Source organism: Eretmochelys imbricata, chromosome 27, assembly GCF_965152235.1.
Source record: "Eretmochelys imbricata isolate rEreImb1 chromosome 27, rEreImb1.hap1, whole genome shotgun sequence".
NCBI classification, from domain to species: domain Eukaryota; kingdom Metazoa; phylum Chordata; order Testudines; family Cheloniidae; genus Eretmochelys; species Eretmochelys imbricata.
In genome coordinates this window covers 831131-846776 of record NC_135598.1, presented here as the reverse complement: position 1 = coordinate 846776, position 15646 = coordinate 831131, and the positions used below count along the sequence as shown (strand labels likewise).

At 42.5% G+C, this 15646-nt stretch overlaps 1 protein-coding gene across 5 annotated transcripts in view; it reads left to right on the top strand.

Moving 5' to 3' along the window:
• Positions 1 to 15646, top strand: part of GPATCH8 (G-patch domain containing 8) — a 79298-nt gene that overhangs the window by 33703 nt on the left and 29949 nt on the right. For 3 of the 5 annotated variants that reach the window (XM_077806563.1, XM_077806559.1, XM_077806562.1), the window contains one exon: positions 7096 to 7168. In XM_077806563.1, the coding sequence (XP_077662689.1) occupies positions 7096 to 7168 (73 nt within the window). Of the gene's footprint in view, positions 1 to 3061; positions 3080 to 7095; positions 7169 to 15646 lie in introns of all 5 variants that reach the window. The other 2 variants (XM_077806561.1, XM_077806560.1) reach the window with 1 other exon arrangement.

Genomic DNA, 15646 nt, shown 5'->3' with positions numbered 1-15646 from the left:
TATTGCTGCTGATTTACTAGAATCCTTGTTGTCCTTAATGTTTTACTAAGGAAGCTTGTAGACAGTTCTAGTTTTTTGTCATGCTAATACAACTTCAGGAGTTCAGTATTAGTCTTAGCCTGGTCTACACTATATAGCTAGTTGAACGTAAGCCGCTTATGTTGCCCTAATTATGTCCATGTACACACTATAGCCTTGTCCTGCTGATGTAAGTGCCCTACTACACCAACATAACTCCGCGAGAGGTAGGGCTTACGTCGATATAGTTAGGGCAAGGCAGTGTCTGTGTAGACACTGCTTTACTTACATCTGCTGTTGACTGTCTTGTCAATTTTAGGGCTCCATATTGGAGCTGTGAAATTGACAAGAAAGCCCAGCTGCGAATGGGGGGGAAGATGGGCTCCCAGCAGGAACCTGCACAGAGCTGAGAGTGGCTGTAAGTCAACCTAACATAGGTCAACTTAAGTCTGTAGTGTAGACATGCCCTACACAAAAATCCACTGTCCTCTCCCACTACACACAGTATGCAGAATGTCAGAGTTAAATCAAGTTGTCATTGTCAGAGGTTGGAAGTGAGACTGCACATCATTCACTTACTCTTAAGCTTCTTGTTAGTTTGTCCTTGTCAGAACTAATGAATATCCTTTTCCTATATAGTTCTGCGCAGTTGCCTGAGGAGGCTCTTTAAAACTCTGCTGGGGTTCAGATTCCAGGTGTTACTTGCTGAAGATGACAGTTCAGTCCTCTCCTCTAGAAGTCTACAGTAGCTTCTGAAGTTGCCTTTTGTCACATGGCATATTTGTGCAGATCTGTGGACTCCACTAGTTCCAAAGTATAACCTGATAAGGCTGCTGATTTGACATTTAGCAGTAGCCATATGTGGACAGCGCTATAAATAATATGCATCTTGAAGCTGAATGGTGTAGCATTACTGTTTGTCTTTTCTCTCTAGTTTTCGTTGTCATCTGTAGTGAGCTATAGGTTTTGTGTTGGGAATCTTTACAACCTTTTGTTTGCATGGGTTCACCCAGTGGCATCCAGTCCTTGCTTATAGGTAACTTGATACACAGTCAGCACAGCTTACAAGCCACTCAAGAGATGTATGGTTCTTGTTTATGCTGAAATCAGATTAATAGTATAAAAGGAATGTCTCTGGGGCGGCGGGGGGGACTTTGGGAGGAGAGGAGGTGTTAGGCAAAATTAGCCTTTGGCATATTTGTAATAGTTGAACAGTTCAACATCTTCTTGTTGTAATTGGTAGTTATGATATTCCTCACACAATGCCATCAAAACCCTTTGTGTCATTTCCCTTGTGTACATGTCAGTTTACATCTGCCAGGGCCATTGCTGGAGACTCTTACTGCAGGAAGCATGATCAAGTATCATTGGTACATGTGAAAAGTAATTAAATAAGGCTGTCTTGTCTAGTGTTTACAGTACAAGACTGCGTTGGGAAGTCTGGGTTCTGTTCTGTGGGCTCTCAAGGACTAGTTGTGTCCTCTTGGACATGTCACTTGAGATAAAATTTTCAGAAAGGGCTTAACCAAGTGACAAGTCCCATTGACTTTCAGTGAGACTTAGGCTTCTAAATCATGTAAACCAATTTGAAAATGTTATGCTTAATCTGTGTCCCAGAGTTCTCCATCTGAAAAATGTGAATGATCTCTCTTTTGTTAGAGCTTTCTGATCTTGGGATGAAATGTGCTGTATAAGAGTCAAAGTAATGTTAAAATAGTAGTAAAGCACATGAAAAGATACTGTAAACCATTCACTAATCTGTTACAGTTATGTGACACCACATCATTGGTTAAGAGGACAAATAGCATGGCTCCTGCATACGTAGCTGGCTAGTCCTGCTAAACTGTCTTGATTGCCTGGGGGTTCTACTGTATCATTTTAGTCAAAAGCATATTGAGTGATTTTGTTGACTTGGCTGACTTGACAGCTTTTAATGTGACTCTCACTTCTGAGGTCCTTGTAGCATAGCTAGTGAGTTATAAAAGTAATGTCTGCATATGCTCTGAGGAATGAGTTGTTTCCTTGGACTGGCCAATGGCATGTTTGGGAACTGGCACACATGCTTAAAAAAGTACAGAAAGGAGAACTACTACAAAATGGGGTTGATTTATTCAAAGGGAATATCAGTTTTTGACACCAAGAGGAGGATCTCTGTAAGTAAAAGGGATTTTCCTCTAGAGATGAACAAAGTTAATATATTATTCCAGAAAAAGATCACAAGCCAGCAGCCTAGCTGCAATGCTTTGTGCTGCTGAATGAGAGATTCTGATTTGATTAATATTGCGTCTCACTCTAGAGGCCAATAGGAGCTAATAGCACTGCAAAGCTACACTAGCTCCATTCCCATTTGTGACCCATGCAATTCAACCTCTAATTTTAAGGGCAGCATTGAAACTACGAAGAGCGTTCGTGCCAGTCTTCCTTAGCCAGAGGTCTGTCACAATGATGTAGAATGAAGGGACAGATGGAAAATGGGAGGGGATCATTAATCTCTTAAATTCCAGTGGGGCCTACACACTGAATACCTGACCCTTCAGAATGTTATCTTCACAATAGCAACAGAAAATATGCCATTTCAGCTGCCTGTTTTTAACTATCCAGCAGTTTCACTGCCTAGTCGATGCCAAAAATTGTGTTTAACTAATTTTACATCAGAAGCTATATATACATGCAATGCTATTGGGAGAAAATGCCACCTTTTTCCTGGGAACTGACATGCAGTAAGATATAAGTTTGTTGCAAGTTGAAAAACATGACCATCCTCTTGAGTGGGTTTGTAAAAGTGGTGCTAATGTGTATAACTCTTCTGAATCTTTCTTTTTTCCCCCTTTAACATTTGTTTACCTCTTCACTGTGTCAGTCACAACACCACTCTTGAATCTCCCTGCTGGTCTTGACTTGTTAAATTTATTTTATGCTTTCACTCTTCTTTAATAAATACATTACTTGCAAGCAGTGAATTGAAAACAAAGCAAAAGAAAAACTACCATTAGTGATTGGACAGTTTCTTACTTTGTGTTACATTTAACTGTTCTTTTGACAGCCCAGTTTTTAAAGCCAGGTTCGTATGGAAATGCTTTCACTCCACTTGCACTGCTTTTGGAAATAGCAAACTGCTTCATCTGTCTGTTTATTTTAGTGCATTCATGACACAACTCAGTCAGCACAATGTCTCATCTCCACTTAACAAACTATTGTACGGTAGTTCTTGTCCTTCTTTAAAAATGCAGCCATTTATGTCAGCATCAGCTTTTTAAATTTGATTCCCATAATCCTTTGTCAGATTCAGTTAATATGTTCATGTAGAAGGAACAATTACAATGTAATAGCCATAAAAATGGGGATCTGTGGCCCCATTTTACAAGAGGAACATGCAATTGTTGTCATTGTGGCATAAATGGTCTGCAGCAGTTACTCTCACAGGTAAGTTCTTGTAAACCTTAAAGTCTAAAACGCTCTTCCATGGTGTTCATAGTTGGAAACCATATTTGTTGTTCGTTTTTCTCTTTCACTCATATTGATTTAAATATTTATAGCTTGGCATATTCTTACTGCTCCTCGTTTTTCAATGTAGAACTAACTACTGCTTCATAGAGAGACCCCATAGTGTGGGAAGGACATTGTTGTACACTCTTGTCTTGAAAAAGTTAGTGAGACTAAAATGTCTTTTTTTACCTGCAGAGCAAAAGAAAAAGGGCTCTAGTCACTAGAATTTTTGGGGGGAGTGGGGTGGAAGGGGGAAATGCATCCAGGCACACTGTAAATCTCAAACTCTTGTGCTCTTTAGGTCTGATACACCAGTGGCATTCAGATTATTCAGTCATGTACACCAATGAGTGTGTAAAACACTGCTGTTCTGACTTCTGGGTTTTTGTTTAATACTTCATTACTGAATTAAACTAAAATTGTAGCATTTTTATTAGCTGACTTTTGGATACAATGCATCATTGTGTCACAACCAGACAACTCATTACAATTCAGGATATTCTGTAATATCCTGAGTTGTAATGGGTTGCATAACTAGAAGAATTTATGACAATGAACTGTGTGTTGAGTTTAGACATTTTTAAAAAAAGGCTGTTTAGGCAATCCTGGAAATTACAGGCCAGTAAATCTAATTTCAGTACCAGGCAAATTGATTGAAATTATAGTGAACAGAATTATCAGATAAAAAGAACAGGAGTACTTGTGGCACCTTAGCGACTAACAAATTAGTCTCTAAGGTGCCACAAGTACTCCTGTTCTTTTTGTGGATACAGACTAACACAGCTGCTACTCTGAAACCAGAATTATCAGATGAACATAATACACTGAGGAAGAGTCAACATGGCTTTTGTAAAGGGAAATCATACCTCACCAATCTGTTAGAATTCTTTGAGGGTGACAACAATCATGTAGACAAGGGTGATCCAGTAGATATAGTGTAGTTGGACTTTCAGAAAGCCTTTGATAACGCTGCTCACTGAAGGCTCTTAAGCAAAGTAAGCAGTCATGGGATAAGAGGGAAGGTCCCCTTGTGGATCAGTAACTGGTTTAAAAGATAGGAACCAGAGGGTAGGAATGAGAGGTCACTAGGGTCCCCCAAGGATCTGTACCAGGACCAGTGCTGTTCAGTTTATTCATAGATAATCTGGAACAGGGGTACACGGTTAGGTGGCAAAGTTTGTAGACAACACAAAATTACTTAAGACGCAGTAAAAACTGTATTATCCAGCACGTTACCAACCAGAAAAGTGTAAAGTGGCATTTCTGATCTTCAATAGGGTCCGGTTGGCACGGGGCTGGCAGGCTCCCTACCTGACTCTGTGTCACTCTCTGAAAGCGGCGACATGTCCCTGCTGCTCCTAGGTGGAGGAATGGCCATGGGGGCTCAGTGCACTGTTCCCGCCCCGAGTGCTGGCTCCACAGCTCCCATTGGCCCTGGCCAACTGTGGCCAATGGAAACTGCGGGGGTGGCGCCTGCAGGTGGAAGCAGCGCGGAAAGCCGCCTGACCACACCTCTGCCTAGCAGCAGCAGGAACATAATCGCTGCTTCTGGGGAGCCGCTCGAGGTGAGTGCCACCTGGATCCGGCACCCCGAAACCCCTTCCGCACCCCTGCCCCGAGCCGCCTCCTGCACCCAAACTTCTTCCCTCTTAATTAACCGGAATTTTTGACTTACCGGCACCCACCATTCCCCAGCATGACGGATAACAAAGCTTTTACTGTAGTTAAGTCCAAAGCTGACTGCAAAGGAGATCTCACTAAACCAGGTGACTGGGCAAGAAAATGGCACATGACATTAAATGATGATAAATGCAAAGTGATGCACATTGGAAAACATAATCCCAACTCTGCATACAAAACGATGGGGTCTAAATTAGCTTTTACCACTCAAGAAAGAGATCTTGGAGTCATTGTGGATAGAGCTCTAGAAACATCTGCTCAATGTGCTGTGACAATCAAAAAAGCTAACATGTTAGAAACCATTAGGAAAGGGATAGTTAGATGAAAAAATATCCTAATGCCACTATATAAACCCTTGGTGCACCCACACCTTGAATACTGCGTGCAATTCTGGTCGCCCCATCTTGAAAAAGTTTAAAATTGGCAAAAGTTCAGAGAGAGGCAATGGAATGATTAGGGGTATGGCACAGCTTCCATATGAGGAGAGATTTAAAAGACTGGCACTGCTCAGTTAGAAAAGAGATGACTGGGGGGATATGCTAGAGGTCTGTAAAATCATGTAAAGGAGTAAATATGACTTTCTCCACACTATTCATCACACATGAAGCAGGGGTCACCCAATGAAATTAATAGCAGATTTAAAACAAACATCAGGAAGTATTTCTTCACACAACAGAGAGTCAACCTGTGGAACTCTGCCAGGGGATGTTGTGAAGGCCTAAAGTATAATTGGGTTCGAAAAAGAATTAGATAAGTTCGTGTAGGCTCTTAGCCAAGATAGTCACTGACTCAACCCTATGCTCTTGGGTGTCTCTAAATCTCTGACTTCCAGAAGCTGCCCCTGATGGCTGGGGATGGATCACTCAATAAATTGCCTATTTGGTTCATTCCCTCTGAAGTATCTGGCACTGGCCTTTGTCAGAGACAGATTGCTGGGCTAGATAGACCATTGGTTTGACCCAGTATGGCTATTCTTATGTTCTTTCTTGTATTTCGTTTTCTGTGACGGATTCTTTTGCAAAATGTAATGAACCCTTTTTCTTTAGTCCCAGTCAAAAGCTGACATTTATTGCTGCACCAATACCTTTCAACTTACTTTATCATGAAATAGCTCTTTTTCTTTAGGAAGATGAGACATTATGCTTATTGTTTCCCCTACATGCACTAATGGTTCCTTGCTGTTAACTTATTGCTAGGCCTGTTTCATTCTAACATCTTAGTATTTTTGTTAGAGTATATGTGAAATGCATCACCCAGTCTGTGCTTGAGCTCATTTTATTTTATTTGATTGATTTTTTTTTGTTTCACTAACCTCACTGTTTTTATCAGTTTAATATTGGCTGCATGCTAGTTTATATATACATATATATAAAAAAAACCCAATCAAGTCTAGCCTGGATTTTGCTATGATTGTGTTTTGGTTTCTAGTGGTGGGGCAGTCTTGCACTTACAACTTACTCAGTATTCTAAAAGCCTGACACAAAAACAAAATGACTAAACACAATGTAGATTTTCTTTACAAAAACAATCTTAAAGTGGTGCTGTCTAGGTGATGGATATGATTGTATAAATAACTTGATTTTATGCTTTTTAGTGTCAATTTTTTTTATTGGTACAATTTATTTTCTCCCATATTGCTTTTTTTATTTTAAATGTTATGCACAAAAGTTGCCCAGAACACCATCAGAAAGTGACCCTCCCCAAGACCCCGTCCCCCTTGAAAAATGATAGCCAGCAATTTTTTGACATTTGTCTTCCCTTTTATTGGGCATCTATTGCCTTTTCAGTAGCATTTTTTTGCATGCACATATGTAGAAAATCTCTTGCTCGTCTCATGTTTAAATGTCAATGGGAAGGGAAGAATATATTATTGGAATATTTTTGGTTTGTTTTCTCTGTTCTGTCTGTCAGGATAATATTGGACACCGCTTACTCCAGAAACATGGGTGGAAGCTGGGCCAGGGATTGGGAAAATCACTTCAGGGTAAGTTCAAAAGTTTGTATTTGAGAAACAGATTCAACACCAGATTCATTTTTTAAATTGATTATTTCTGCTGTTTTTCTAGTTTAGATTTCCCCCAAATGCTAATGTATCCAAACAAATGCACTGTTTAATTTTCATGTTTAGCAAGTTGCAAGTGGAAGCTGCTGCCTCCCTTAACTATACAGGTGTGTGTGATGTAGGTTTGTGAATGACTTTGTTTTTGGAGGGAGAGGAATTAACTGCCTACCTAGTAACAGGTAGTTTGTGCAGCTTCTAAAATTACATTAATATTTGTCAGACTGGAACATGCAGATATTTGGTGTTAAGGGGAACTGGCAAATAAGAAATAGATGTGATGACTTCTATGAACATTCAGTGGTGTCAGAAGCCATTAGAAGGCAAGTAAAAGGGAGCACTGAAGACTGAAGTGGTGGCAGAGGTAAAAAGTGGTATGAGAGCATTGGGAGACCGTTTTAGAGAGCAGGATGTGGCAGTATAAGCAAAATAAATATTCAGTCATCTGCTCTGAAAGCCTACCAACCTCTCTGCAAGAATCCTATTCGACTTTGACCCACTGAAAGCAGGATGAGAAATACCTACCAGAAGACCTAAAACACGATGGCTGGATTGTGTCAACAGACACCTGTCTCTCACAGGCATCCTACCCTGTGACACATTAGGTTTGGCTCAGGACAGCACATGGTGAAAGTGCATAACACCTTTAGTGCTCTCTGCATTGTCTAAGCAACACATAAGATTAACTAATCAACCTAACCGTATTGCCAGGCTGGCCTTGCATGTGTTATCAGCTGGGATGGCTTTGTGCATCTCGCCATATGATTAACTTCTGCAGGTTGCAAAGTTGATACTTATCAACATGCTTTTTCATTTTTATGTAGTTTTTAAAAGTCTGATTCTAGGCATAGGAGCAAGGGCTTCCCCTGACTTCCAGTTAACCAGGTAGGGAATAGGTGTATGTCACAATATCTCTGCCAATCATTAAATGGTATACCTCCTCAAATAGAGTCAGAACATTATTTTCACCATCCCCTTCCTCCTGAGTTTCTTTAAGAACAGTTTTCTGTGCTGTGTGTCTGAGGTATGTTGGCTTTGTCTGTGTTTGTAACATGGTTCAAAACCAGCAAGTTGAGAGTGCATAATTCTGCATCTTCTCTGCATGGATAGTAGCTGCGAGTTTCCAAATTCACACTTGGCAATGGCCAGTGGCAGAATTAACTATAGCTGTTGTAGTACTGATTCTTCCATATGTTAGCTCATTCTCCACAAAGTTCCTAAAACAGGACAACACTTTGCATAGTGGAGTTGTTATATAACTGTTACAAGATATCAGCGCCTTGGTAACTGTTTTTGTAATGCTGATAGGAAATCCAGCATTGCTTGCATAAGGAAACATGTCTATCTGATATCCCTATTAAGTGACAGTTCACATGGTTACTGTTCAAAGAGCACTGTCCTAAAAGGACTTTCATAGAGTTAAAATATAGCTTCTCTTAACTTATGTATTTAAAATACTAGATTTAAAATCGAGAACATACTTAGATATATCAAATATCTGGTATGATAAGGGCTGCCACCTGTGAACCTACTAACATTATGAAGCTGACTGTTTAACATTTGTTTGGTTCACAGCATACATACACAAATTCAGCAGGGGTATTTGTCCCCTCAGCCCTATATCTCTCTCATGTTGACACATTTTTGGCAAACAGGTTTCATTATTATACACAGTAAAGGCATGCTAGCCAAACCAGTAGCCAACAAACATTAAAAAAAAAAACCTGACCGAATAGAGCTCATCAGTTGCCTAGCAACACCTTCAGCACTGGCCGTAAAGAGTGTCTTCTGGAGCTTTTGCTCCAGAGATTGTATAAGGGTGGTTTTGTCAGGAGCAACATCATGGCAATTGCAAACCATTTCTCCTTTTTTCTGGGAGAGGAGAGTGGGAGGGATGTGTGTGGAAGAGATGATTCAGGGACTTGGGCTAGTTGAAAAAGTTAGATCACCAATGGCATAGGCACTGACTCCATAGGTGCTCTGTCTCTCAAGCCCCACAGGAGAAAAAAGGGGGTGCTTAGCACCCACCAGTCGCAGCTGTTTGGCTGCTGGTGGGAGCACTTGTGGAAGCGCAGAGAGCCTTGGGGAAGGGGCAGAGTGGGGGCGGCAAGAGGCAGAATGAGGGTGGGGTCTCGGGGTGGAGCATTCACCAAGAAAAATAAAACTCAGCACCTGTGACCAATGGACACCTAATCAGTAAACTCAGTAGAGGAACAACTCTCCATAAAGATACAGCATAGGAATGTGAGGGGGCTCCCGCTAATTTTCATTTTGAGGCATTGGAAACGTGCTAAGTGAGATTGAATAGGAGAGGACTAAGCACAGATTGAGGATTCTGAATGAACCAGAAGAGGACTGTGAGGAGGCTAAGTTGAATGTAGAGGGGGAAGAACAAGTTTTCCCCATGGTAGTCAGTGCTGTGAAGCTGACTAACCATAACGCAAAGACAAGGAGGTTAGAACAGTGTGCTGCCTGCCTCCCAGAAGTTGAGAATCTGTTCTGTTAGAAGCTAAATAGGATCACAAAAGCAGCTTGAGAGAAAACACTCAATTCAGATGTTACAAAAGAGGTTGAGAACCAGCGGGCAAAATATTGACTGAAATGTTGTGAACAATGTGGAAAATGTAGGTAATAAGTGGATGGCTCAAGTGATCTGTTTTTGTAATATAAATGATGATTCTACAGGAGTATTTACTGACTCTGCCTTGAACACCTGCCTCAGGTTCACACTTGAATAACTTTGCCATTGTCCAGTTGCTTCTGTGAGCAAAGTGTCGTAATTATAACTATCCTTCAACATTTCTTTAGTAGATTTACTTATTTTAAGTATTATTAGCAGCATGTGCGTTTTCTTAACTCCTTTCTATGCAGAACACAGAAATTAATGTCTTAAAGAAGTCATGTTAAACTTCCCTTTACCAGAAATTGCCTGCATTTACACACACTGTTGCAGTTTGAATAGTTAGTATACCTGAAGCTTGTAGTCGTGTTGATTTAAAGTGCTCCCATTGGATTATAGATACCAGATCTAGTTGTTGACTTTCATATATTTTGTCCAAGAGAATATTAATCTGGTGTCTCTGAGAGATACATGAATCAGAATTTAGTATCTTGGTACACTAACCAATAGCTAACTGATAACCCTGTCAGTGTAATGGTTGTTTTAGTGTAAGTTAATATTTCTCTGCTGAATCAAATCATTTTGATTCTGTTTGTTTGGTCAAGAAGGGAGCTTTGTCGGTAAAAATCTGGGGCTCCGGAGTGTGTGTTTGCTCCTCAAATCGTCTGGTGTGAAGCCTAGGCAACTCCTTTGTGCTCTTTTGTTGCCATAGAAATATTTAGCTACATTCTGTTCCATATAGTCTCTTATACTGTACTCATCACCATAGTATCCGAGTGCCTTCCAGTAGTGCATAAAGTGACATAACATCTGTCGTGTTTTGTGTGTTCTCTCATCTCTTCTCCTGGAGGAGACATGTGCCATAGAGTGTCTTGTTTTGGTAGGATGTCGTTTCAAATATATATGTTGCTGTGTATTAGAAAAGCAATGCTGAGGAAATGTCATGCATGGGGAGCAGAAGGAGGCAAAGTTTGTGATGGTCCTTAGTTCCTATGTGGGGTGTTCATTTCACAGTCTTGGATCAGCCCCCACGAAAGTGCCATCTCCCACACAGATGAGCTTTATCCTTCTTCTTGTAGAGAGTTCCATTGGGCCAGAGAAGCAAAATTATCAACAGAAGTCTTCATGTAGACTGGGGAGTGCCTTGAAAATAAGAACCAAGACCTTGAACTTGATTTGATATTCTGTGGGAAGTCATTGTAGAAAGTGGAGAATGGGTTTAATATGCAGGTGTTTTATTTAAAGGTGGTATAGCAACACCTAGTGATGTCTCTATTCTCATATCCGTTACACAGGGGACTGAAATATATGGTGGTTATAATAGATGGGGGGGATGCATTGAGGAAAGTGGCAGCCTTATAACTTTGGGGTTCTTTGCTTAAGTCAGTTCGTTATTCAATTATAGAAGGAACTAGTAGTATTTAGGTTTTCTAATACTTTCTTATAAAATGGAGATCTTGGGGGCAAGGAGTGCCAACACCTTTGCATGCAACAGGGAGATGGTCCTTGGCCCTGAGAAATGCCTTTTCTCTTTCACGGCATTTAGTTGAGATGCTGTGGAAGATCATCATTTTCTTTTTTCAGAGTAGCAGCCGTGTTAGTCTGTATCAGCATGAAGAAAAGGAGTACTTGTGGCACCTTAGAGACTTGACTTAAATTTATTTGAGCATAAGCTTTCGTGGACTACAGCCCACTTCATTGGATGCCTAGAATGGAACATATAGTAAGAAGAAATGTATACATACAGAGAACATAAAAAGGTGGAAGTAGCCATACCAACTGTAAGAGGCTAATTAATTAAGAGGAGCTATTATCAGCAGGGGAAAAAACAACTTTTGAAGTGGTAATCAAGATGGCCCATTTCGGACAGTTGACACAAAGGTGTGAAGATACTTAACATGGGGAAATAGATTCAATTAGGGTATGACCGAGCCATTCCCGGTCTCTGTTCAAACCTAACTTAATGGTATACCATTGGTACACTAATTGAATCTATTTCCCCATGTTAAGTATCCTCACACCTTCGTGTCAACTGTCGGAAATGGGAGATCTTGATTACCACTCCAAAAGTTGAGTACTTGTGGCACCTTAGAAACTAACCAATTTATTTGAGCATGAGCTTTCGTGCTCACGAAAGCTCATGCTCAAATAAATTGGTTAGTCTCTAAGGTGCCACAAGTACTCCTTTTCTTTTTGCAAAGGCAGACTAACACGGCTGTTACTCTGAAACTCCAAAAGTTGTTTTTTCCCCTGCTGATAATAGCTCCTCTTAATTAATTAGCCTCTTACAGTTGGTATGGCTACTTCCACCTTTTTATGTTCTCTGTATGTATAAATTTCTTCTTACTATATGTTCCATTCTAGGCATCCGATGAAGTGGGCTGTAGCCCACAAAAGCTTATGCTCAAATAAATAAATGTGTTAGTCTGTAAGGTGCCACAAGTCTTCCTGTTTGTTTTCTTTTTGTTGCTTATGTTATCAGCAACATTTTGACAACATGTCAAAATCACTGAACGTGAATATTCTGAAAGGTCAGCCACACCTGCCTCCACAGCATCAGCAATGCACACTGCACTGGGAATCTCAGGAGCAGACAGCTTCTCTGTGATTGGGGGAAAGAGCCACCATGCTGGGCTCTTTTGGATAGCCCACCCTTCCAGACCTAGCATATGCGCCTCGTAACCAATCCTCCTCTTTGGGTGCACCATGTGAGGCCATGAGCTCCTTTCCCAAAGGCCTGCTCCTCTCCCCAGGATAAATTGCCTTTACCTGCTGCCCAGCTAATATTCCGGTAGCCCAAGCTGTGCTGAAAGTTCGTGGTTCAAACCTTAATGATGTTGCATGGGATGGGGAGGTGTTACAGCAACACTTAGTGTTTTTAGCTTTTTCCTTTTATAAAACCTAGTGAATTACACACACACACACACACACACACACCCCCTCCCTCCCTCCCCTGTTAAAAGAATGTTATTTGGATTTCAAAGTCAAACACTTGAAAGTTAGAAAATGTCAGGATTTAGGTTGTGTATGCAACCTTACTTCTGCCTCTTGTGCATATGCATTATGATAGTTTTTATTTACATGATCACTACTAAGTCAGTACAAAAACTGTGTATAGACCAGGCCTGTTTTTTGTACAGGACCCTTTCCTCATTCAGAGCACAGGGTATATGGTATTAAACTAGGGGTGGGCAAACTGCAGCCCATGGGCCATATTCGGCCCACCAGCCGATTTAATCGGGCCCTCGAGCTCCCGCTGGGGAACAGGGCCTGAGGTTTGCTGGGCTCCAGCTGGGGAGTGGGGTTGGGGACTGCTCTGAGTGCATGTGCCGTGGCTCTGCATGTCTCCTGGAAACAGCGGCTTGTCCCCCCTCTGTGTGCCACCCCTGCAGCTCCCATTGGCTGCAGTTTCCGGCTAATGGGAGCTGCGGGGGTGGTGCGTCAGGTGGGGCGGCGCGCAGAGCCACCTAGCCACACGTCCGCCCAGGAGCCAAAGGGGGGGACATGCCACTGCTTCCAGGAGCTGCTTGAGGTAAGCACCACCCGGAGCCTGCACCCCTGAGTCCCTTCCACCCCCTAGCCCTGATCCCCTCTGAACCCCTCAGTCCCACCCTGGAGCAGCACCTTCCTACACACCAAATCCCTCATCCCCAGCTCCACCCCAGAGCCTGCACTTCCAGCCGAAGACTTCACCCCAAGCCCGGAGCCCCCTCCTGCACCCTGAACTCCTCATTTCTGTGCCCACGCCAGAGCCAACACCCCCAGCCGGAGCCCTCACCCCCTCCCTCACCCCAACCCCAATTTCATGAGCATTCATGGCCCACCGTACAATTTCCATAGAATCATAGAATATCAGGGTTGGAAGGGACCTCAGGAGGTCATCTAGTCCAACCCCCTGCTCAAAGCAGGACCAACCCCCAATTAAATCATCCCAGCCAGGGCTTTGTCAAGCCTGACCTTAAAAACTTCTAAGGAAGGAGATTCTACCACCTCCCTAGGAAAGGCATTCCAGTGTTTCACCACCCTCCTAGTGAAAAAGTTTTTCCTAATATCCAACCTAAACCTCCCCCACTGCAACTTGAGACCATTACTCCTTGTCCTGTCCTCTTCTACCACTGAGTCTAGAACCATCCTCTCTGGAACCACCTCTCAGGTAGTTGAAAGCAGCTATCAAATTCCCCCTCATTCTTCTCTTCTGCAGACTAAACAATCCCAGTTCCCTCAGCTTCTCCTCATAACTCATGTGTTCCAGACCCCTAATCATTTTTGTTGCCCTTCGCTGGACTCTCTCCAATTTATCCACATCCTTCTTGTAGTGTGGGGCCCAAAACTGGACACAATACTCCAGATGAGGCCTCACCAATGCTGAATAGAGGGGAATAATCACGTCCCTCGATCTGCTCACTATGTCCCTACTTATACATCCCAAAATGCCATTGGCCTTCTTGGCAACAAGGGCACACTGTTGACTCCTATCCACCTTCTCGTCCACTGTCGCCCCTAGGTCGTTTTCTGCAGAACTGCTGCCTAGCCATTCGGTCCCTAGTCTGTAGCGGTGCATTGGGTTCTTCCGTCCTAAGTGCAGGACCCTGCACTTATCCTTATTGAACCTCATCAGATTTCTTTTGGCCCAGTCCTCCAATTTGTCTAGGTCCCTCTGTATCCTATCCCTGCCCTCCAGCGTATCTACCACTCCTCCCAGTTTAGTATCATCCGCAAATTTGCTGAGAGTGCAATCCACACCATCCTCCAGATCATTAATGAAGATATTGAACAAAACCGGCCCCAGGACCGACCCCTGGGGCACTCCACTTGACACCGGCTGCCAACTAGACATGGAGCCATTGATCACTAGCCGTTGAGCCCGACAATCTAGCCAACTTTCTACCCACCTTATAGTGCATTCATCCAGCCCATACTACTTTAACTTGCTGACAAGAACCCAGACATACCCAGATGTGGCCCTGGGGCCAAAAAGTTTGCCCACCCCTGTGCTAAAGGAAAGAATTGCAGTTTTTGATTGATTTAAGCTTTTTGAAGGATTCCTGCCTTATTAACATGAGAAGTTCAAAGGTGTGAAGGGAGCAAGGCAGGGGACTGCAAGAAGAAAGGATGGTCTTGTGGTTAAGATAGGTGAGTGTTTCACAGGAGAACCCAGTTCTCTCCCTGCCTCTAATGGCCATCTTGTGGTATGCTACTGAACAAGCCACTAATACCAAATTTTGGCAGGTGGCCACTAATTGTGCATACCTCATTTTCTGGGTACCCACCTTTGAGGTACCTGGGGACTGATATGCAGAAGTTCTGAGCACTCAAGCAGCTGAAGTTAATGGAAGCTGTGGATGCTCAGCACCTCTGGCAGTAAAGTAGCGTGGTCTGGAGCAATGAGAGTCTGGAGGTCCTTAATTCTAGTCCTGGCTCTGTCGCTGATTCACTGAGTGGTGTCAGGAAAATATTTGTCTCAGTTTGCCCAGCTGTAAAATGGAGGTAAAAATGCTGTCATCTCACAATGGGAAAAAAAGTTTCTGAGGCCCTCAAATACTACAGTGATGAGCTCCCGAGAAAAAGACCATGAGGCAATGAATTTAGCTCCAGTGTAGAATAAATAAAGCAGCATTACGAATGATGAGGATAAAAATATTGAACTGCTGCCGTATTCCCCGAGCGCTGTCTATCTTGGGCACTAAATGAGGCAGACATCCTATAGAAAAAACCAGTATTGTAGTGAAGGACTGTATCAAACGGCATATTACCAGGGGCAGAATGCAGGTTGCACGGGCAGC